The sequence below is a fragment of the Notamacropus eugenii genome, chromosome 5 (genome assembly GCF_028372415.1).
Source record: "Notamacropus eugenii isolate mMacEug1 chromosome 5, mMacEug1.pri_v2, whole genome shotgun sequence".
Lineage (NCBI taxonomy): Eukaryota > Metazoa > Chordata > Mammalia > Diprotodontia > Macropodidae > Notamacropus > Notamacropus eugenii.
The window spans coordinates 18,200,814-18,225,118 of record NC_092876.1 but is presented as its reverse complement, the minus strand read 5'-3'; the positions used below and the strand labels follow the sequence as shown (position 1 = coordinate 18,225,118).

General features: G+C 48.6%; 1 protein-coding gene across 4 annotated transcripts in view; it reads right to left on the bottom strand.

Moving 5' to 3' along the window:
* Positions 1–23,951, bottom strand: part of LOC140503580 (NACHT, LRR and PYD domains-containing protein 14-like) — a 28,089-nt gene extending 4,138 nt beyond the window's left edge. The window contains exons 1-8 of one of the 4 annotated variants that reach the window (XM_072607712.1): positions 23,409–23,951; positions 22,133–22,328; positions 20,961–21,032; positions 16,881–18,567; positions 16,383–16,553; positions 15,407–15,574; positions 4,551–4,721; positions 158–328 (exon numbers count right to left, since the gene is read on the bottom strand). In XM_072607712.1, coding sequence (XP_072463813.1) covers positions 158–328; positions 4,551–4,721; positions 15,407–15,574; positions 16,383–16,553; positions 16,881–18,567; positions 20,961–21,032; positions 22,133–22,154 — 2,462 coding nt within the window. In that variant the 5' untranslated portion in view covers positions 22,155–22,328; positions 23,409–23,951. Of the gene's footprint in view, positions 1–157; positions 329–4,550; positions 4,722–15,406; positions 15,575–16,382; positions 16,554–16,880; positions 18,568–19,279; positions 19,360–20,960; positions 21,033–22,132; positions 22,686–23,408 lie in introns of those variants that run through there. The other 3 variants (XM_072607715.1, XM_072607713.1, XM_072607714.1) reach the window with 3 other exon arrangements.
* Between the last annotated feature and the right edge of the window lie 354 nt (positions 23,952–24,305).

Sequence of the window (24,305 nt, the reverse complement as noted above, 5' to 3'; positions counted from 1 at the left end):
ACCACAGATGAGTACAAATATCTAAGAAAACGATGCCCTCTCCCCATCCCTGACAACGACACTCCAAGGCCCCTCTCCTTGATCCCTCCTTAATTCTCAAAGCCGTGACCCGGTCTGTGGAGGACAGCCACCACCCAGAAGACCAGTGGGGCCTTACGTCAGTCTCTGGAGAGGACACTCAGGGAGTTTCAGAGCCGTGCTCAGGATCTTCACACCCTCATCATGAAGGTTGTTGTGGGCCAGGCACAGACGTGTCAGATTCCGGCTGGAGGTAAGAGCAGCAGAGAGATCCTGGCAACTATCATCTGTCAAGCCACATCCAGCCAGCCTGCAAGAGACGCAAACACAGAGGTGGGAAATGACCCTAGGCATTCCACAGGGGGAAGCAGACAATGGGAAAACCAGGAAAGATTCCGGGAGGGGGATGTCCTGAGTACACACACATGAAGGTATAGGCAGAGGCAAGGAGGAAAGAAAGAGGAGGGAAGGGGGAAGCCATGTCTACAGTGGGCAGCAAACCACCCAACAAATGGCTGTCCAGTCTCCACTTCCTCCAAGGAGAGTGACTTACCCCCTGCTGGGAAGCTGTTCCCAACATGAAACACCCATCTTGGCAGCTTCCCTCTCCCACCCCATTGCTCCTGATTTTGTCCTCTGGGGTCAGACAAAACCAGTGTGACCCCCTCCTCTGCACATGTCCTTCAGATGTTAATGTCAGCCATTTCATCCCACTCCCATGACCTCACCCATTCCCATCCTGGCTGTCCTTCTCTGGACTTACTTCAGTTGGGGTCCGAGGAGGGCCATCACCTACCTATTCCTGGGAGCTGAGCCCCTCTTAATGCGGCCCAAGATCTCAACAGTCAGGAAGACCCGAGTTCAAATCCTGGCTGTGTGACCCTGGACAGCACTTCTCTGGGCCTCAGTTTCCCCATCTGTAAAATTAGAGGGTCAGATTCAACCTGGAAAGTCCATCTAAGCAACAGTGGACCATGTTACCATCTAGTACACATCTTTCCATTTCCTCCACAAGAAAAACAAGAGGGAGCTTATCAAAGCTCGGCTACAATCCAGGGAAACAATCCACAGTCTTCTCTTCATCTCTGTCATAAAGGAAAATGAGGTAAATCTGAGGGGCCTGTCCTTGGTGAAGCCAGACCGGCTCCTTGTCATCACTGCTTCCTCTAGATTCTAGCCAACTAGTCTTTTAGTAATATTTTCTAGAATTTTCCCAGGAATCGAAGTCAAGTTCACTGGCCTGTGACTGCTTCCTTCCCTTTTGTCAGGACATCTGCTTTTCTGCAATCCTGGGCTATCTCTCCTGGTTTCTTTCTTTTCCGATTTTTTTCAATCAGCAAAAACCCACCTTTTCTCCCTCCCATCCACTCCTCCCTCCAAAACAGTAAGAAAAACAAAGCCCCTCATACAAACCCGTACTGTCAAACAAAACAAATTTCCACATTTGCCTTATCCAAAAGTGTCATCGTTAGTCCTCTGGAATCCTGGTGGATGGTGATGCAGATCAGAGCTCCTAAAAGCGGATTATCGCTGTTCTGTCAATTGTTCGTACACGTCCTCCCAGGTTTCTCTGAAACTATCTCCATCATTATTTCTGACAGCACTAACATGTTCCACTGCTTTCATATGCTCAGACTTGTTTGGTCATTTCCCAACTCATGGGCCGCCCTCTTCCCCAATTCTTTGTCGCAAAAACAAAAAAAAAGCTGCTCTAAATATTTTTGTACATCCTTGGCGGCTGTTTTGCTTAAGGCTTAATCTAACATCCCATTAATTTCCTCCTCTCTGTTCCTCCTTTTCCTTCCTGTTTCTCTTGTTGAGGGAAATGCATCTCTACCCAACTGTGCATGTGTATTTCTCTCCTTTGACCAGTTCAGAGGAAAATGACTTTTCAAGTGTCAGCCACTCCCTGCACCCCCCTTCCTCCATTTGTAGAGATGTCTACTTGCTCATCCTGATTGTGGGAGATTTCCTCTCCCTTCTCCTGTTCCACCCTCTCTTCCTCTCTTTTCATCCATATTTAAAATTGAGACATAACAAGCCTGGTCTAATTCGACTCCCCTCTATGACCTCTGATGATAATAGGGTTCTAAGGGGACACATAAATCATCTCTCCATCTCTGGTTAGTCCCTTATGACAGTTCATTCATGTTTACCTTTTTTTGTGTTTATTGACTTCTGTGTTTGCAATTCAAAGTTTCTATTCAGTTCCAATCTTTTCATCAGGAATACTTGGAAGTCCTCCATCACTGAAGGTCCATCTTCTCCCCTGTAGCATTAGATTCCATTTTGTCATGTAAGTTATTCTTGACTGTAAGTCCATATGTTTTGCTTTCTGGAATCGCATATTCCAAACTCCCTGTTCCTTAAGGATGAGTTCCTTAAGTGATGGCTGCTAAATCCTGTGTGAGCTTATCTTGGCTACTTGGGACTTGACTTCTTTCTGACTGCTTGCAGTAATTTTTCTTTGACTCTGGAGCTCTGAATTTTGGCTCTGATATTCCTGGGAGTTTTCATTTGGAGGGGTTTCTTTGAGGAGTTGACCAGTAGATTCCATCTATTTTCACTTTGCTTTTTGGTTCTCTAAGAGATCTGGGCAGTTTTCTTTTAAGATTTCTTGAAACTATGGTGTCCAGGCTCCTTCTTTGGTCATGATTTTGGCATTCCAAACATTCTTTAATTTTCTACTCTCAATCTGTTTTCTGTGTCAGTGGTTTTTGTTATGAGATACCTCCCATTTTTTTCAGTCTTTTGAGCTTGTTTTATTAATTCTTGTTGCCATATGCAGTCATTGGCCTCTATCTGATCCATTCTAATTTTCAGAGAGTTTGTTGCTTGTACGAGGTTTTGTACCTCTTGTACCCAGCTATCAATTCCCTAATTCCCTCTTGGTTCTTTTCTAATTTGTTCTTATATTGCTCTCATTTCATTTATAAAAAAAAACATTTTCAGCTCTTTAAAAAATCAAATCAAACCCAACCTCCTGCTTCATCCCTTCCAGGACTTCTAACTACATTGGTGCCTCCACTGTGTGTCGCTACTGTTCTGCTGAGACTTTGTTTGTAGGTGTTTTGGGTCATTCTCTTCTCCCGGGTGTGCATCTTGACCATCCCTTCCACACAACAGCTTTTTCTGGTGGGATTCTTTTCTGTTTATTTATTTTTCCAGTCTAGATTTTGGACTAAATGCTAGGGCGAAGCTCTGCTACACACCCGGAGGGAGGATACGCACTGATGCTGGGATCTCAGGGACACGCTGGGGACTTGCCAGCTTTCAAGCCTCCTGAAGGGGTCTACGGAATGATCCAGGGGCATCTGATTGCTGCAGATGCTGCTGAATTCCACCTTTGGCGGTCAGTTGGAAGGTTCTGCTGGATCAGAACCACAGAGCTGTCCACTTCCTTTTGGCCTGGTTATTCCACTGCAGGCTTCAGACTGGGCTGAAAGCTGGAACAGAGACTCTGTTCTGCCCCTGGGTGCCTAAATTTCCTCTTCTGTCAGTATGCAGCCTAGGGCATCACTCTGGACCACCCCCTTCCCGACCCCAAGCACAGGTCTAGGAACTAGAAAAGATGTATAAACCAAAACCAATCTCCTATGAGTCTTAATTATTTCATGGGAATAAAATAACTGGAAGCTACTTTTCAAGTATCTGGAAGATGAACATTTGATGCTAAAAGCTAGGACTCTGAGATCCTAAAATATGAACCTGAGAACACCCTGATTCAGATGAAAAACCAACAAATCCATGCCTATTATTTACTCACTTGCCTGCCCTTCCTCACTTGGGGTGCCCTGGCTCTGGGGCACAGGGCTGTGGAGAGAACAGCTTCTGTTCCTGAACCTCAGATGACTCAGGCCTTTCTGTGTTAGATTTGAGATCGTCTTGTGCTATGGTGTGCTGTGCTCCCAAAAGATCAGGCCAGGGTCACTTAGAACACCACAAGTGACAGGGAGCTCATGACCTCACAGGGTGAACCATTCCACTATTCTCTGATTATTAGGAACTTCTTCAGACTGACCCAGAGCTGCCTCCTGGGATGTCTATCATCACTGCCCCCAGAGTTGCCTTGTGGGACCAAGGAGAGCAAGGCCAGATCTTCCTCCATATGCCAGCCTGACCACAGCTCTCCCTCCCTCCCTCTGGCTGCAGCCTCATATCCTCAGTGCTCTCACTATATGATCCAAAGGCCCTTTAATACCCCAGATGCCCTCTCCTCTGGATACACTCCCACCTGTCAGTGTTCTTCAAATATGGCATCTAGGCCCTCCCCCAGGGCCTTCAGGAGAGGCAGCGACCATGGTCACACCAAGGAGGAGTCTCAAACCTTGATCTTGAGACTCCAAATCAAGCCCTCGTCCCTGCCTCCACAGTTCTGGAGGGGAGACAAGCCTGAGAGGCAGCATCCCCCAGACCCTCTCAAAAGTCTGGTTATCACAAAGAGCCAGCCTACAAACCAATCGGTAAAACAGGTTATGACACCACTAAGCAACCCTAATGAGAAAGGAAGGGATGGAAGAATGACCACTTACACCAGTTTCTGGAGGTGACACTCAGGTTGGCTCAAAGCCCCACACAGCACCTGCACACCACTGTCCAGGAGCTGATTTCCCCCCAGGTTCAGATGGCTCAGGCTCTGGTTGCAGGTGAGGGCCAGGGCGAGATCTGGACAGCAAGCCTCGGTAAGGGCACAACTCTTCAACCTTGGGGAGAGAGGCAAGGCAGAGAGTGTCACTGGGGCTGCCTTCCCCTCCCTCCACCCACTTCCCATTCCCCTTCTCTACTCTTCCATCTCTCTTTCCCATCCCCCTCATTCCATCTCTCTCTCTTATTTTTCTTTCCCTTCCTCCCTTTTCCTCCTTTCCCTTTCCACTGTCTCACTCCTTTATGTCTCCAATGTGATTGTCCTTGTCTGCTCCCTACGTCTCTTTTCTATGTCTCTTCCTCTGCCTTTATGGTCTCTCTCCTTGGTGTCTCTTCTTTGTCTCTTGTATATACTCATCCCCCTATCCCCTCCATCTCTCTCCTGATCCCTCCCTTCTTTTCCCCTCCAAAAGGAGACAACTATCCTGTGCACAGAAGGAGCAGGAAAGGGAGAAAGAGGGCAGCACAGCCAAGATGACTGGGAGACTTTGACCAGGTGAGGAGACATGGGAGAGAACTTGCGAAGGTAGAGGAGAAAAAGGAGAGTGTAAAGACTCCTCTCCTCAGCCTGAGGAGGAAGGAGAGAAGCAGAGAGCACTGGGTAAGACAGGAGGGCCAGAGCCAGAAGAGGCCCTGGGGCTGGGATGAGCAGGCCACTATACCCCCACAGCCATGCTTCAGGAGTCCTCAGCTCCATCCACATAAGAGGCTACGGGCTCACTGTCACTGAAGTCACTGTCAAAGCTGGAATCTGAACTCAGGCCTCAGCACCAGCTGACCACTCACCTGACACTTCCTGTTGCCCTCTCATTGCCAGCCTCTGCAGGGGAGAAGACCTAAGAGTGAGGAGGCCCTGAGCCTTGCATCTCCTGCTGGGCACAGCATAACCCCTGAGGGGAGGGAGCAAGGGGCATGAACAGGGCCAGGCATATGCCACCTCCAGCCCAATCTCCCAACAAGGCAAAGAGGAGCAGCCCTCCCCTCTGTTCCAGGCTTCCCATCTCTTGCTGTGCCTATCCTTTGAGGGTGAAGTGGTGCTCTCCATTTAGTGATGACCATTCTCACACCTGGTCATGCCCTTCACATCCCAGTGACTCTCAGCTCCTGAGATCATGACCCAAATCTTCTCCCCGCCCCCAACCTCATTTCCCCATGCCCATCCCCCCAACCCTCTCACCCCAATGTTCTAACCTAATCCCACCTGGCCCTTCCACTGTGCCCTCTGGGAGGTGTGTTCCATAGGCAACAACCCTCACTTCATCTTGAATCTATTTCTCTCCCACTCCATCCATCTGCTCTTACTACAACCTTGTTTCCCCCTGAAGACACAGCCTCCCTGGCGGCCCTCTTCAGTGCTGGCTGTGCGGTCATTCATTCTCCTTGGCTCACTGGTCAGGCTTCCCCATTGCTGCTTCCAGGTTCTTCCCCTTCCTCCATCACACAGTAACCTTTCCTCCTCTGAGGTTCATGCTATTCATATCTCCCACCCAATCAAAATCCTGGTAGCTGTTGTCTCCCTTTCTCAATGTGTTTGGTACTTGACTCACAACATTTCTCTTCTCCCCAACTCCTGCCCTCATCCTAGGGGACATAAACATACATCAAACACCTTGACCACTCAGTTCCCTCAACCTACTCACTTCCCAGAAGCTACTCTGCCACCCCACCTCAGCCAGGCACAAACATATGCCTCCACAGTCAAGATTCCAGAAATCCCCTTATCTGACCATAATCTATTGGGTTTTCACCTCTCCCTCTGCCTCCCTTTTTATAACTCTGCTCTTCCTCCTCCCCATGACCTCCACCCCTTGACCCCTAGGTCTTCTCCCAGGCCATCTCCCCTCCCCAGACCCTCTATCTCTTCTCCCTATTTTAATTCCTTGGTGAGCCAATTCAACACTGTCCTCTTCTCTTAACTGCTAGTCCCCTTATCATTTCACCTATTGTGTCCAAGCTTCAATCTTGGATCACTCCCACCATTCACTCCTACACACCCTGCTGATGAGGGTGGAGAGAATCATGTAACTCTTCTGACTGGACCCACTATAAACTTGACTGGGCCCTCCCTGCTGCCAGGCAATCCTACCGTACCTCCCTTATTAACTCACTCTTCCTCTCTGTACAACAGCTCTTCAAAATCTTCTCATCCCTCCTCAAACTTCCAATGGCTCCCCCTGCTCCTGCTCTCTCATCTGAGACCCTGCCTATTTTACTGAAAAAAATGGTTGCCATTTACTACGAGCTTCCTCTTCTCCCCTCTTCCCCATCTCCTATCACTCAGGTGCCTTCTGCCCCTCTCTCCTCCTTCCCCTGCCTCACATGAAGAGCTGGCCTTACTCCTGATCAAGGCTGACCCCTCTACCTGCTCAGGTGATCCCATTCCATCCCATTTCCCCCACAAGATTGACCCCCTCTGTAATCCCTTTCTTTCACTTATCTTACTCTTACTCTCTCCTGGCTCATTTCCTACAAACATGCTCATGTCTCATTCTACTAAATAAACCCTCACTTGATCTTTCTGTCCCTGCTAACTAACGATGGTCCTATATCTCTTCTGCCCTTTGTAGCTAAACTCTTTGAAAAGGCTAGCTGTAATGGGTGCTTCCACTTTCTCTCCTCTCGCTCTCTTCTCAACCTCATTCATTCCAGCTTCTGACCTTATCATTCCACCAAAACTGCTCTCTCCAAAATCACCAGTGATCTATTAGTGGCCATATCCAGTGGTCTTTTCTCTCTCCTTGCTCAGCCTGAAGCTTTGGGTACTGGGAATCACCCTCTCCTGTCTTAAGACTCTTCTTTAGGTTTCCAGGACACTCTCTCTCTGGCCTCTCCTTCTCTGTCTCCTTTGATGGATCTTCCTCCAGGTCATGTCCACTCACCACAGATGTCCCTCAGGGTCTGCCCTGGCTCTCTTCGCTTCTGCCTCTATCCTACTTCAATAGGGGAGCTCATCAGCTCCCATGGATTGAATGACCATCTGTATGCTGAGGATTCTCAAATCCACTTCTCCTGCCCTGGCCTCTTTGCTGACCTCCAAGCTCACATCTCCAACTGCCTTTCAGACATCTCAGAATGGACATCCAATAGACATCTCAAACTCAACATGTCCAAAACAGAAGTCTTTGTCCTTCTTGCCAAACTCTTCCTTTTCTTCCTGATCACTGCAGAGGACACCACCATCCTCCAATATGGTGCCAAGACTTGTGGATTTCACCTCTGCAACATCTCTCAAATTTGCCTGCTCCTCTCCTCTGACGCTGCCCCCACCCTGGTGCAGGCCCTCACCCCTGGATTACTGCTTCATCTCTTCCCCATTTCAGTCCAACTCTATTCAGCCACCAGTGATTTTCCTAAAGTGCAGATCCTATCCTGTCACTCATGTCACACAATACCCATCCCCAACAAATTCCATGGGCCCCCTATTGTCTCTACACTACAAAATGATGTTTGGCATTCAAAGCCTTTGACAGCCTAGTTCCTTCCCACCTTTCCAGTCTTCCTACACCTTACTCCCCTAACATGGGGACTGTCTCTTCACTCCTGCTATTCCACAGTTGGCTCTGGGCATTCTGACTGTCCCCATACACGGAACACTCTCCCTCATCTCTGACCACTGACCTTTCTGTCTTCCTTTAAGTAACTAAAATGACACCTTGTACAGGAAGCCTTCCCCAACCCCCCTTAATCTCAGTGCCTTCTCCCAGTTACTTATTTTCTGTTTATCCTGCAAACAGCTTGTCTGTACATATGTTTGCATGCTGTCCCTCCCATTAGATTAACAGCTACTCGAGGGCAAGGCCTGGCTTTTCTCTCTCTTTGTATCCCCAGTGCTTAGCACAGTGCCTGGCATATAATAAGTGGCACTTAATAAATGTACATTGATTGAATGATTAACGATTGATTGCCCCCTGGATGACACAGCACAATGCAACAAACATGTTTCTGTTTTTCATCCAAAGCCAAAGACAAAAGTAATACAGCCCCTTCCCTCAAGGAGCCAGACATTCTGTGGAATTCAAGTCACCTAGCTAGGTCAGGAAGAACCAAATATGGTATCCGATATATATATATATATATATATATATATATATATATATATATATATATATATATATATATATATATATATATATATATATACACACACACATACATATAACATATGTTAGGTAACATATTATACATAACCTGTCATATGTTATGTAATACATATTGTATATAATAACTTGTTACATATGTCATATCTTATATGTGTCATATAACATACATCTTATATATTATATGTAATAACCACATATAACACAAAGTCCTGAAAGACCCTGCAAATAGGACTGTGAGCCTCCATCGGTAAGCTCTGAAAGCCTGAGTCATAGACCAGAAGGAGACAAAGGTTTTTCCTCTCAGAACTAGAAAGCTGATGGAGTCAACCCATCCTAGGCCTCAGTGCACTACATCTCTTTCCCCAACATAGGATTCTAGACCACATCAATAAAGGGATGCTTTGTGAGCATTTCAAAAGGGAAGGAGTGACCACTGAAAAGTCAGCATGACTGCACCCAGAAGTCATGGGAAACTCCCCTCAGTTCCTCGTTCTACCTTGTTCCTAGCCTGGGTGATGGGGGAGAGCAGTCGATGAAGCCCCTGTGCCTTTCTAGTAGACAAGATGGAAGACAGCTGTGGGGATGTTGAGTCTGCTTAGGTCAATTCAGAAACGGTTAAGAATCCATTAATGGATCACCCACAATTTGTAGATACTGCCAAGAAGCTTGTGCCTGGTCTGTGGGGCTGACTGTCATAGTGACTCAGCTGACACTCTGGCCAAGGAAGCCAGGGGGCAAACAGGACCTCAACAGACTAGAATGCAATTCAACTCAATAACTCTGAGCCGAGCATCTCTTCAGATGGATGCCACTAGGTTTTGTGCAATAAGCATGAGCCAAGTCAACAGAGATGTAGCTGGTCGTTGGCGAGTGTCACCTCTATCTCCTCACCTCTGTGCTGGCCCTGTCCATGTCTGGAAGGGTCTCCCTCCAAACTCTTGAAATTAGTGGCTCCCATGAAGTTCCAGCACCACATCTTCCAAAAGGTCTTTCAAGATTGTTTGCACCATCTCTTTCTTAAATCTGGATGTTCTGATTTATGTATGGGGTCACATACATATACATACACACACACTAAGAAAATGCATTAGGAAAGTGCCCAGGGCACTGGCCCTTGCAGCTGAGTTCTGGTCTCCAGATCATCACTTGGAGGATGACAGCCCATATCTATCTATTTGCTGTTTGCTGATTAGGTAAAAACCCTTCATTCAGGACAGCCAGCAGCCTTCCAGACTCCCCTCCAGGGAGGCTTTGGGGTTTGCCAGCAACATGGAAGATGTGGCACTGAGCAAGTCAAGTCAACAATCGTTTCTGAGCACTTACTATGTGCCAGGTCTTGTGCTCACCCTCAACTTCTCCCAGCATTAAACTAAGAAACTTCCTTTCTCATGGTGTAGTTAAACACATATGGAGACCATAAATCTGAGGGACACAAACATCCTGACTTATGATTGTCCTGAAACATATTTAAAGCTATTCATTCTTTTATCAGAGCGTCAGGACTTAGGCTCTGACTCCTTATATGTACAAACTTGGTAGCTTCAGGAAAAAAACAGTATGAATTTACATATCACCTAGCCTGTTTGCCTCCTTTGACCAAACTTTCAGGTTGATAGTTATGGTGCCGGTGACTTCGGATGAACTGATGGAATGGGAGAAAATCGTCCACCCCACCAACACTAATCACTTAGGCACCCCAGGATTCATTTTTCCTGGAGTCTTATCCTTGACAGGTCAGGTAAATTCCTGAGACTGGGGATAACTCCAGGAACTCACTTGTACTAAAACACCTCCTCCCAAACCCTCATTGCTCAGCATCCCCTACTTCCTCCCCAGATCAGATTAAGAGAAGAAAATGCAGGAGAATTTTCCACCTGGCAAAAGGAGGGGAGGGGCAACACTCACAGACCCCCTGGGTACCTTGTAGCCCACCCTTCCAGGCAAAGCTTAGGAATGTTACCTAGGTCCTATACATTCTGCCCACCCTGCCTGAGCAACTGCAAACCACCCCAGGCTGTAAATTCTGCACTTCTAGGGGAAGGGAGAAATGGATGGGTCAGGTCTGTGGCAAGCATTCCCTAAGCCCTATCTCCAAGAATTATCACTACTGGGAAGCCAGCTTCTGCTCTTGGTGAACTCTACAGTTCTCTGTTTCAGTTGCAAAATATATCAACTTTTGGCAAGCTATTTTATCTGTTTGCCCCATTTCCTGCTTTGTAAAAGGAAAATAATAATGGTTATTGTTATGGGATCAAAATGATATAATGACTGATGTTAGATACAACATTATTATTATAATCTCTCTAATTTAATGTAATTCCATACCTGATAACTTTGAAATAGTTTTCTCTCATAATTTCTACATGTCATAATCTGGATAATACAACTGATATCATCTGAAGTTTATTGTTCGTTAATACTGTATTTCTAAAAATCTCTTACTCTGTAAAAACTGAGAGACCATGGTGAGGTAGAAATAGTGTTAAAGCAATTTTTAATCTGGATTTTGTTGCATATGAATTGGGCTTTTAAAAGGATGTAATAAAATTAGATAATTGAAGTTTACTATGATAACAGATTTTTCCATTTGACATCTTGGCTATTATGAAAATATATATAGGGGTTTAAATTTATAGTTTCCACATATTAATGATAAGATGAATGATTCTCTGTGCAAGGTGATTTAGAAACACATTCACCTAAAGTTCTTAAAAACTCTGTGCAAGAGTTTCTGCGCTGTACTATTCCTATTGAGCAAATGAGAATCTTTGGAAAAAGATAGGGATGGGATTTTTTAAGCCTGTTTCATCTAAGGATATATTTATGTATATGGACGCTCACTATCTATATGAAATTCTAGAACATAATTAATTTCTAGTGACATATTTAATGACAAAGGAAAGAAAAGATAACAAGTGAATTTTGAAAGGCCTGGTAAACTTTGTTATTGAGATAAGGCTAATTTAATTGGGTATGTTCTTCCTGACTTATAAAAACAATCTCCTCTCTATTATAAACACTTGTTTTACTAAGGAATTTTGTGGTATCTAGGAATTCTGTAATAACTAAGAATTTAGTTTTTTGTAATACTTTGAGAATTTAAGTTACTTAAGGATATTTTATACCAATTTAATTTAATGAATTCCAACGTTTAAAGGTTTTGCTTTAAGGAGGAAGAAAGAGATATCTATCATCTTAAGGGTTTCCAACTAATTTTCTTCATAAAAGTTTAGTGATGATTCTTCTTAACATCAGGATAAATTTTAAACTATTTTTAAAGAAGGGAAAATAACTTTTAGAAGAAATGTTTTGAAAAAAAATCTCATGTGATTTTTAGGAAGCCTACTGAATTTTCATTTGCAAGATAGTTTGTTGCTAAATAACTGTAATGAGCTGTAAAGCAGAAGTGACCTTGTTGTTTTAATCTGAATTTGTATCCATTCTATGGGCTAAGCAAGAGTTAAATGTTTGAACTTATATGTATAAGATTCAAATCCTGGAGTATCTCATTCTTCCAAAGTCAGTATAATTAGAGAATAATAAACAAGCTTGTGAAACAAGGACATAAATCCATCAACTTGTGAAGTTAAAGTGAGGAACCTCTTGTTCTGTTTAAGGAATGGAATTCCAGTACAGTTATGTTAGTGAAGAGTAGCAATTTATGAGCTTTTTTGGGTTATCTTACATGGGAAGTCTAATACTATTTTAAATCTAGAATTAGAACACGTGCAGAAATTTATGCAAGCTGCTTAAGACTCACCTTAAGATGTTCCCATTGTTTAAAGGGATTCAGAGAGCAGTTGTATTTTCCTGGATCAATCTTACTGTTACCAATGTGAGATTAAACTCTTATTTTCTAGGATATGTGATCTTAAGAGTCAAACTCACCTGAAGCTCTGATTATTAAAACTTGCTATATTCAAGACTTCATGGGACTGCCATTACTACTGTCTTGAGCTCTGATTACAGGGGTAGTTGTCATAAAACCAATAGTAAAATGGCCTGGATTGTAGGTTGAAAACTAAAGGTGGATGTCTGTGCCTGGGAAGAGTTTTGAGGGCAACCCTGGACATGGCCTAGGTAGGATCTTCCTGACTCTCTTTCCCAATTTCACTATATCCTTTCTGAAAAGGAAAATTCCCCAACTGATTACTCCTAAGCCCTATTTTCAGCACCTAGTGACTACATGATTGGCTGTCAGATATTACTCATGTTTGGAATCAAACAGAGCTAAGGAAATCCTTTTCTTCTCTTAAGATACATGAAATTGTCCCCCTCCTTTTATAGCAAGTTTCTATAATCAAGAAGTTATAATGCTAAATCTATTCAAAAATAGATGGAACCTGGAACATCTCTGTGTTACTATAATAGGATACAAAAATGAACAGCTTACCATCAACCTATATTCATGGCCAAATAAATATAATATAGAGAGAACATCCTCCAAAAGAGGAAATGATGAGGCCAAGTAATAAGACAAAGAAGTAATGTGATAGATGTCTAATTAAATAGGACAGTCAAATTTTGAGAAAAGCAACAGGATCACAAAGAATTACATAAGGATGTATATGATTGGCTTCCAAGATTTATCTGTCATAGAAATTCAAGCTTTTAGTACGTATTGGTAATAAGATCCCAAATTTGGATTTTTGCACAAAACTGTATAAGAGTGGTAAAAGTTAAGTGAAATTATTTTTTCTTTATTAAAGTATCTGTCCAATAAATTTTAAAAGGCAGATGAGCCATTTTATAGTTGAACCCTCACATTTAAAACATTCTTGTACCAGGTACAAGATTTAGGTAAGGAGAGAAACAGCAAATAATATAAACTGAAATTCTCTGAGTTTCAAAAGTGGAGAACCAAATTGAAGTGATTGTCCTAATTTATATTATTAGAATTATCTGGGAACTTCTAGACCTGAACCAGAGAAGCAGAACTCCCTTTCTGAACTGTCCTAAGAATAAAACCTATTCTAACATTGGTAATAATGATTGCACTGATTTGTATGGTTCATGTTTAAAGTTTTCTTAGTTATCTTGGTGACATGTAAACCTTCCTTCTCAAAACTAGTCGATTGTGAGCCGTCTAAGTAGTTTAATCTATACTTGACAATATAATTATGCAATTTTGTGAATTGTGAGAAAAACTTAATTGTGTTGTTTGAACCTAGTCCTGTGTGGCTGGGAAATTGAACCCTCCTACATGCCTTTAGTTATGTTAGCTATGTTGTGCTGTTTCCTCTCATTTATCAAATCACATGTTTTCTGGGAGCCCCTGTCAAATCTTCCTGACTATATGGACTCTCGGATCCATCTATCACATCTATTGCCCCTGCTCCTGAGCGGATATCTGAGCCCACAGGAGACCTTGCCCTCTGGTTTCAAAGGGGCCTGAAAAAGATGACACCAGTCATAGACAGCTTTCCCAAGAGTCCAGACCAGACCTGTATGAAGAAGAGCTCCCTCCCTACCTGAGCCCCTTGCACATGCAGGACCGGTCACCTATATCTTTGGTAGCTTTAGCTAACATTTTTATTTAGCTGCTCCTCTTGTTTATGCCCTTCAGTGGTTGGCCATCTCTGGGGATGTCCAACAACAGCGAAAGAGCAATTCCTTCTCCTACCTCCCCATTCAACCCATGAGGCAGACTTGGTCTGACAAAAAAATTGACCTTTAGTGCCCCTATATCAGGAAAACAGTTGGGAAAACCTGAATCCACCTAGATAAGGATATTTAGAGCTTCCCTTCCCACCCCAAGGAAGAATGAGGTTTTTCCATGCCTTCCTTGGTCTACAGGCAGCACTTGCAGCTTGCCTTTGACCAAAAGGAGGAAATGATAATCCTTTCAAATCATTTGAACCCCAATAAGGGCCAAAACCTGAACTAATACATCTTAGCTTCACTCTAAAAATACCCTTTCCTGTGTCAGCAACTTCAAAGACCTGTTTGTGATGGGATGCCTGTAACCCAGAGTGGTGGGACTTCTCTTATCTTGGTATTCTAGGGGCACATGCTATACAGGGAAAAAACATATCCTGGGATGGTCATTTCTACCTGACAATATGTTGTCAACTGTCTTGTCAATTTGTATTTACAACTTACTCAACTAAGAAATTTCCTTTCTCACAGTGTAGTTAAACACATATGGAGACCATAAATCTAAGGACACAGACATCCTGGGACTGTCCTAAACCAGATTTAAGCCTGGTCATTCTTTTCTCAGTCAGTCAGAAACTGTGTTTTGGCTCCTTGTACATACAAGCTCGCTAGCTCCAGCTAGCTTTAAGGAAATAAACAGTCTGAATTTCCATATCCCCTATCCTCTTTGCCCCCTTTAACCAAACTTTCAGGTAGAAATTGTCCTCCTGAAGTGTAATGTGAATGACAGTCATAATGATGCCTTTTATCTGCCCCTTGTCAATACCAACATTCTTCCATCACTGTGGTCTCACTGTAAGTCAAGAGACATAGGCAAATCAAGCCTCCCACCCCACCCCCCTGAAGGAAAGAGCAAGAATGAGAGAGAGAGAGAGAGAGAGAGAGAGAGAGAGAAGGGGAGGGGAAGAGACAGGCAGCATCTGTGGAATGGAGAAGAGGGCACAATGGCCCAAGGGGGAAGATGCCAGGATCTCAGGGAGGCTAACCTCAGATACTGGAGATTGCACTGTGGGTGTCTCAAGGCCTCGCACAGCAGCTTCATGCCGTCATCCCCCAGCAGAAGGTCCAGGTCAAGGCCCATCAGATGCCGGTGCCCGATGAGAGCAAGCAGGAAATCCCCACAGGCAAAGGGGACAAAGGCAGTCTGCCTGACCCTGCAGCGGGGGAAGGCCAGAAATGGGCACATTCATTCCTTTTGGCCTCCACCAAGGCCCCACCTAGAAAGGCCTGGTTCTTGTCCCACTGACTCCCTAATGAAGAGGAAAAATAAGGGATTCCCAGCAAGACTTGTGTGGATACCCATAAAATTCACCAAATAATCTTTAAAAAGTCTCATTTCTGTTGCTCCCGCAAGCTATCACTCTCAGCCCACCTCTCACCCCCACACCCTCCCCTTGTCCAATCAAATGCATAGAAAAGCTGTCTACACTGGCTGGCTTCATCCCCACTTCCCACTCACTGAGCCGGCTCTTCTCGAGGGTCCCAGAGATTTCCTGACTGCTAAATGTGATGGTCTTTCCCCATCCTCCTCCTGCCTGCTCAGCAGCTGAGCTCCTGTTGGCCAGCCTCCAGCCACTACTTTCTTCTGTTTCTCCCCCCTCCCCCTCCCCCATGACCAATGCTCATTCTCCTGTGCCTGGGTACTCACCATCTGTCTCCCCCCCAAACAGTGTGAGGCTCTGCCCCAGGCCTCTCCTCTTCTCCCTCTCCTCTCCCACTGAGTAATCCTGGCATTCCACGGGTTCAAGGATCATCATTAAGCAGACGCAGTCCTAGCCTCTCCCTTAATTCTGGTCCTGCATGGCCACCCACCTTTGGGCATGTCCATTTGCAAGTGCCACCAACAAATAAAACCCAGCCTGTCCCCATTTTTCCAGTCCTGCTAGCTGCCAGCCTTCCCATGTCTAAGAGAGTCTCTGTCCAGTGCCATCCACAGCCCTGTGATGCCCTCAGAGGGCTCACCTCAGATTCTGGAGGTGACAGTCTGGGTGTGTCAGCTGGTCGCTCAGGCTCTTCATGCACAGGTCATTCATCGAGGAGAAGCTCAGCTCCATCTCCCGCAGGGTGGCATTGGTGCTCAGCACTGAGTACAAGGCTTTCCATCGTGAGGCAGTGAGGTCCAAAGTCTGGGGCCTGGACAAGAGGAGAAATGGACCACTGAATGACTAGCCCACAAGGAGCACTAGTTTTGCCGTCTGGGAGGACCGAGGCCAAGACCTGCTAAAGCCAGGATGAGAATGACCAGCACTGATGCAGCACACAAGTCATCTCGTGGTCCCTGCATCTGATCTCCATTTTATAGGGAAGGAAACTGAGGGAGGCAGGGGACAAGGGAGTCAGCCAACAAGTGTCTGAGGCAGGCTTTGATCTCCCTGGCCACCCACCACAATACAACAGGGCAGGTGCCCATGGGCCCTGGGAGAAGGCCAGATGCGGGCTAGGTGGGGATTGGTGCCTCACCCAGCCTCGGCTGGGGAACCAGCCTGCAGCTCCGGCTCATCTGAATCTTCGTGGAAGACTTCCCTCTGAACGTGGAGCACCACCTTCTCCAGCTGGCGGCAGTGGCGCAGGCAGAAGGAGGACACCAGCAGGTCCACCTTGCTCCAGAGCACGAGCTGCAGGTCCCGGAAGTGGTCCATGGCCTCTGTGACGAAGGCACTGTCCTGTGTCTCATACAGGCTGAAAAAGAAGTGGTGCAGGGAGAGGGCACGCAGTGATGGGGTGGCGGAGCCGCTGAACACAGCAGCCCACAGCAGCAGGTCCCGCCGCAGCCGAGGGGACGTGTGGCAGCCCAGCTCTGCCTCCAGGAGCCTCACACACTCGGGGTTCAAGAGGCCGAAAAGGAAATGCACAGCCAGGCTCAGAAAGCTGGTATCCACCCCCGAGTACTTCTCCAGCTCTGTGGTTAGGTCCTGGACCGTGTGTGTTGCCGATGGGCTCTGGGTCACATCCATCGCACTGTATAGTGCGGCAAAAAATTCCTGCAAAGTCAGGTGGAGGAAGGCATAGCCACCCCCCCGCCGAAGGAGGATGTGTGTGGCCAGGAAGGGCTTGAGGTCGGCCACAGACAGCCCATGCCTCTCCAGGTCACTGCCATTAAAGCCAGTGGTGTGCGCCAGCACCCCATCAGCAGCCAGGCGACACAGAGCCCGCAGCTGGGCCTCTTGGGGCAGGGCACGGCCACGGAACTGGCTGGTCACATAGGACACGTAGAGGCGTGTGGCAGTGAGGGGGCCCTGGCGCAGGTCTTCCCCATCATCCAGTCTCTGCTTCAGGCCCGTACAGATCAGCCAGCAGACCAGTGGGGCGCGGCACAGGGTGGCCAGCGTCTCATTGTCCCGCATGGCGGCCAGGGCGGCCCGCGCACTTGCCCTGTCCCCAAAGAACCGATGGAAGTAGCCCTCACGATCAGCCTTGGACAGCCCCAGGACCTCGACGAGCTGAGGACAGCCCAGCCAGCGTGCCAGGCAGGCCCAGCCTGAGGGCCGCACAACCAGCAGTAGGCAGGCTTCGGGCAACAGGCTTCTTCGCAGCAACCCCTGCAGGAGGCCAGCCAGTGGCCGCGGCTCAGCCCAGTCCCGACACAGCTCAGCATCAGGCCCATCCAGGAAAGGCCTTAGCTCTTCCAAACCATCCATGATGAACAGGAGGCTTCGGGGCCGCGACAGGATCTCAGGGACAGGGACCGGTGGGCCAGGCCACTCGCTGGCAACCAGTTCGGCCATGCTCCTCTCCACCGCTCCATCCATGTCTCCAAGGTTGAAGTAGAAGATGTACTGAAACATGTCCCGGCAGAGGCGTCCGTGGGCCCAGTCCAGCATCAGCTTCCTGGCCAGCACAGTCTTGCCAATACCCATGGGCCCTTGGAGGACCACAATGCCAGGCCGCTGGTCGGTCCTGTCATCCGGCTGGAACAGCGCCGCCAGCTGCCCAGCCTGGCCAGGAATTTCACTGAAGGGCAGCCCTTCACCAGGAGGAAGCTCTGAGCCCTCCCCTCCAACAACCACCCTGACCTTGGCACAGGTGCGGGAGAAGAGCAGTGTCGTGGGCCCATATAGGAAGTTCTCCTGCTCTCCGGGCCAAGAGTCCCCGGCCCTCAAGGAACAGAACTTCTCTGCCATCCAGGCTCGGTATCGCCGCCTGTCATCTACACCAAGGAAAGAGCAGGAGAGACACAGGTTACAGGTGGATGTGCAGGGAGGGTCTCCCCTGAAGTATCCCAAACCAGCCAAGGCCTCTGACTCACAGAGAAGACAAGTGACTTGTCCAAGGCAAAGCAGCCAGTGGGGCTCCAGGACTACTGAGATCTAGGGGGCCCCATGGGGTCAGATTCTACAGTTTAGAGGCCAGAGTTTTTAACTGGGGTCCACAGGCCCCTCCCTCCCCCAGGGATCTGTGGAGAGAGATCAGGGAGGTCCATGCACAGAGTTGTGTGATTGTGGGCAGTCCTATGAGCTGAGCCTTGGCTTTTTCAGGTATCTTGTGAAGGCCATGATGCCCATGACATGCTTCCCGCGTGGCACTGGTAAACAAAGGGATCTTAAAGCCTCAAGAGCTGCCAATATTCACTCAGGCAAGAGAGGGATAAGCTGAGAGCCTGAGGGGGTTGATAACTGTAGCAGCCTGCATTTATAGTTTGCAAAGTGCCTCAGTGCTATTCCCATGTCCATTACAGGTGGGGAAACTGAGGCAGGCAAGGGCTTGTCAATGACTGAGGCTGGATTTGAATTCAGGTCTGACTCCAAGTCCTATGTTCTATGCTCTGTAGTACTGCCTGGCAACTTTGATGCCAAAGACCTGGGTCCAAATTCCATCTCTATCATTTTACTACCTTACACATGGTAGAACTTGGTACTTACTACCTGTGACTTTGAGCAAGTCCCTTCCCCTCTCTGAACCTCAATTTCCTCATCTGCAAAGTGTTGAATGAAATGATGCCCAAGATCTCAGCCATGTCTCCATCCTATGGTCCTAAGAAGTAGAGGGTCTACATCTGAGACAGAGACGTGTGAGTTCATGTGTTGGGTCCTTCCTGCTATGAGACCCTGCCCAAGGGATGCTGGAGAAAAGGCTGGGCTGGTCAGAGATGACAGTGAGCATAATTATAGGCTAGTAGCTGCTGGTAGACATAGGGAGCAGTAATTAGTAGTGGTACTAGTTTGGAGACATTACTAGTAGACACTATTAGTAATAGTGGGCCCAGGGAGTTACAATAATAGCGGTTATAGTAGTTGTACTAGGTGATAGTAAGAGTGCCAGTTAGCAGCAGGTAGTAGTGGTGTTGTTACTAGTGATAGGAGGTAGGATTGGCAGTTAAGAGTCACTAGTAATAGAGGTCATAGTAATGGTAGTTAGTAACGGTATGAGGGTATAGTCATGGTACTTAGTAGTAGGTAGAAGTGGTAGTGAAGAGCAGTTAATAGTGGTAACAGTAGTTAGTCATGACACTAGGTAATAATTAGTAATACTGGTACTAGTTGGTCATAGTAGTGGCAAGTGGTAGTAGGTAGTGGGGGTAGTGGTGTTCCCAGTAATACTAGATAGGTGTGGCAATTAAGAGAGCGAGAGGGGTCATAGGAGTAATGGTAGTCACAGTAGTTAGTAGTAATGGTACTAAGTGGTGGTAGTAATGGCAGTTAGTAGTTGGCAATAGTGGTAGTAGTGTTACCAGCAGAAGCAAAGGGAAGTGGTGGCTAAGAGTCATCAGTAATAGTAGTGACAGCAGTTAGTGGTATGAGGTGAGAGTAATGGCAATTATTCACAACAGTTAATGGTAACAGTGGTAGCAGGTAGAGGTGGAAGGTAAGAGTAGCCAGTAGTAGTAAAAATAGTAGTTAGTAGTAGTGTGAAGTGGCAGTAATGGTAGTTAGTAGTAGAGGTAATCAGTAGTAGGTAGTGCTGGGAGTGATAGTACTGGCAGTACTAAGTACAAGTGGTGGTTAAGATCATTGAGTTAGCATTCACATTGGGCAGTTAGTACTAGTAGACTTCGGTTAGCAGTGGTTGTTAATGGGGGTATAAGGGCAGCCATCCACAGCTGACTGAGAACATGGACAGTGGCAACTGAACAGCAGCATGTCTGTCACCTGCTGGCCACGCTCCCATCCCAGGTGACGGGGGACCTCTCTCACACTATAGCAGCTGGTGTCAGGACCCTGAAGCCCACGGTAACCAAGAGGAATCATCTGAGAGGGGTTACACTGTGGCCCAAGGACAGCCAAAGCCAGACCCTGTACTCACCCAGCGCTCTGTTCACCAGGGCCAGGAGTCCTCTGGTTCTATCAGAGGAGGCAGCCTTGGAGCCAAACCAATGACCTCTCCCCAGTGGTGGCTGTCCAACCAGTTCTGCCCTCCAAAGGCCTGGAAGACCCACAGGGAATGCCCCAAGGGTCCAGTAGCAGACATGTTCAGTCTGAGCCCCACTCTGTCTAAGGAGGACAGTGACCAGGCTGGAGAGGGTAGGGTCCCAGGGGCAGCAGCAGTGTGGAGGGGGAAGGAAGGCATCTGGAAGTCCACATGATGCCAAGGGGCCCCACTCACCTGAGTCCTCTTCTGGCTCACTGTCCTTCTCTCCTGAGCTGGCTCCAATTCGTCCCCGCTTCTCTGCGGCCTCTGTGAACCAAAGAAAGGTCATTGACCGCCATGAATGTTACTACAACTTCCCCATCCTGGGTTCACAAGATGGATTTTTTGAATTCCATGCAGTCCTTTGAATTCACCCCATTACACATCAGCTCATTTGACCAGTCCCATCACAAACAATGAGTCAGGATGAGGTACAAAGTGGATAGAGCATTCAGATGCAAAGCCAGGGGAGCCCACAGTTCGAATACCACTAACATCTAGGGAGCAGGACCATGTGAAACCAAGTGAAACCATGTGAAACACCAAGAGTAAGGTGCAAAATGGCAGAGTTGAAAAACATGGGCAAAGTCAATACCAGAGAGACTTTGGGAGGACAGACACACTGATACATCATTGATAGAGCCGAATGGGGGCCCAGTACTCTGAAGTGTGTCGTGTACACCCAGCAATCATACACCTGGGCACGACCCAGCTCATGGAGCCAAGAGGGAACAGGGGTCAACAGGTACCAACATACTCCTGGCACCAATCTTTGTGACTTGGACACAAAGCAGGTGCCCTGGGGAGCTGGTTAAAGAACCTATGAGCCATGACAGCTTCAGAGAGAAGAAACGACCAAGTTGAGGGGCCAAGTAACTGAGAAACAAGAGATGGCTTGTATCCACCAACGGCAGCCTCAACAAATGCTCCACACAACAGCAGGCGCTGATTGGCCCAGGGTGGCAGAGAATAGGAGGGGGCCCATTCTAGCCACAGGACGCACAGCACAGCTCCCTCCGTTTGCAGATGAGGAAACTGAGGCACAGGGAACAGAGCCCTGCAGGGAGCCAAGGGTCAAGGGGACAGTGCAAGCAAGGCTGCAAAGGGAAGGACACACACAGAGAGCAGCCAAAAAGCCTGGCAAGAGCCAGGGAAGCCCCAGGAGAGGAGACCATGGGGCAGAGGAGGCCCTTCCAAGATGACAGGAAGGAGAGAGGGAGAGAAAGGGATAGCACTTGACCTCAGCACAGATGGTGCCCAGAGCCTGGTGTGGCCTCCAGTCAAGGGGGTCCCAGCAGGAAGGGTGCGTTTGTCCCACCCACCTCCAGCAGCACCCCAACACAGTGGCCCCCGGGGCATCCACTCACCACTCTCTGGCGGCTGCTCCATTTTCTTGCAGACTCTGAGGGGCACGACTTAGCCAGATGGTGACTGGGGGCCTTTGTCACTACAGCAGGCACCAAGGGGTCACCTGACTCAGAAGATCAACCTGAGAGGAGGAGGGTCAGCCACCTGGCCCCAGGCTGGGAGGGTTCCAGGGCCAGCAGAGGAAGATCTGAGACCCTAAAAGCAAAGTGAAAAGCCGAGGCTGGGGCCCATCCCTTGTCCTCTCTGTAGAATGAAGGGGGGAAAGGGGGAGAAAATGAGAGAAGAGGGAGAGGGGGAGGGAGAGGAAGAAGGGGGAGGAAGGGAGAAGAGGGGGAGGTAGGGAGAAAAGGGGTAAGGAGAGGGAGAGGAGGGAGAGAGATGGAGAAAGGGGAGGCAGAAGGGAAGAGAAAGGGGGAGGAGCGGGGTGGGGGGAAGAGGAACAAGGGGGAAGGGGAGAAGGGAGAGGGGATAAAGAGGCAGAGGAGGGTAGGTGGAGGGAGAGGGTGGAGGGAGGAGGAGAAAGGTGAGGTGGAAGGGAAGAGAGAGGGGGAGGAGAAAGGGGGAGGAGAAAGGGGAGGGGGGAGGAAAAAGGGGCGGGGGGGAGGGGAAGAGAGAGGGGGAGGAGAAAGGGGCGGGGGGGGGGGGGAGGGGAAAGGGCAGGGGGGGGGGAGGGGGGGGAGGGGAAGAGAGAGGGGGAGGAGAAAGGGGCGGGGGGAGGGGAAAGGGCGGGGGGGGAGGGGAAGAGAGAGGGGGAGGAGAAAGGGGCGGGGGGAGGGGAAAGGGGGGGGAGGGGAAAGGGGCGGGGGGGGGAGGGGAAAGGGCGGGGGGGGGGAGGGGAAGAGAGAGGGGGAGGAGAAAGGGGCGGGGGGAGGGGAAAGGGCAGGGGGGGGGAGGGGAAGAGAGAGGGGGAGGAGAAAGGGGCGGGGGGAGGGGAAAGGGGGGGGAGGGGAAAGGGGCGGGGAAGGGAAGAGAGAGGGGGAGGGGCAGGAAGGAGGCGGACTCCGACTCGCAGATGCGCAGAGAGGGGGCAGATCGCAGTTAAGTGCTTGCTGTATACCCGTGCTGGGGTGAGTCCCTCCCCTGGACGATGCCCCGACCCCTGAGGCCCCTCCCCATGGGCCCGAGGCCTACTTAGCTGGGGGTGTAAACTGAGGGGGGCGAGGCCTGACCCTCTTACTTTACTGGGGGTGGGGGTGGCGAGAGTCTTCCAAAGGGGGAATCTGGGGGTGAAGGGAGGGGTGAGTGTGTGGGAAACTGAGGCAGGAGCTCGCTCACCAGAGGCCGGAAGCACGCCCACAGAGCTCGACGCTCGACGCCCTACTTCTCACCACTTAGGAGGAAAAATCTTCGATCACGACGCCGCTCCCTCGCGCCTGGCTCGCGATTCCATTGGCTCTCACGCCCGCCCGTCTCCTCAGCCCCTCCCCCTGCGCTCGGAGGCTTGTGGGCCGGGCCTTGGGGGGATGGAACTGCGCCAGAAAGCAGAGCGCATGCGCCTGGCGCTTCCAGGCCTCCACTGGAAAAACTACATTTCCCAAAGGCCCCCGCGCGGCAGCGGCTTCGTCTACCGGCGGTAGGGCGAGGGAGGAGGTAGACCGGCCCTGGGGGGGAGCGTGGATTTTACTCGGTCATTTAGGAGTAAATTACTCACTACCATATAACTATCATAATAATAGAAAATTAGTGGTAACTTTGTCATTAGTCATTGCATGGGCTGGCATGATTACGGTCGCGCCCCCTCTAAGTTATTTCCCCTACTCCCACTGATCCGGGCCACCCTCCTCACCCCATCCCCAGGGCAGCAACCAATCACAATAAGGCTGGTCTGTGACGTCACTGCTTTCATCCGCCAGTCAGAGCACTTTATTCCCAAATCAATCGAGGCCGGAAGACTGTGGTTCAAGCGCGGCTGTCCTTGCTCCGTGCGTGTCTCTGCGCTGTGGCTTTCCTTCTGCTTGCCTCAGTTTCCTCATCTGTAAAGCAGGGATGAGAACAGCACCCTCATCTCCCAGGCTCTCGGGAGGTTCCCTTGTGAAGCTGTTAAGCCCCGGGAATGAAACACTGGGGGAGACGAGCCCTGCCCTCGGGCGCTTAGGTTCCAGCAGGTGAGGAGACGCCGTGCAACCGAAACCCTGGTTCTGGGAAAGCCCCCTGCTGTTCCCTTCGTCCGTC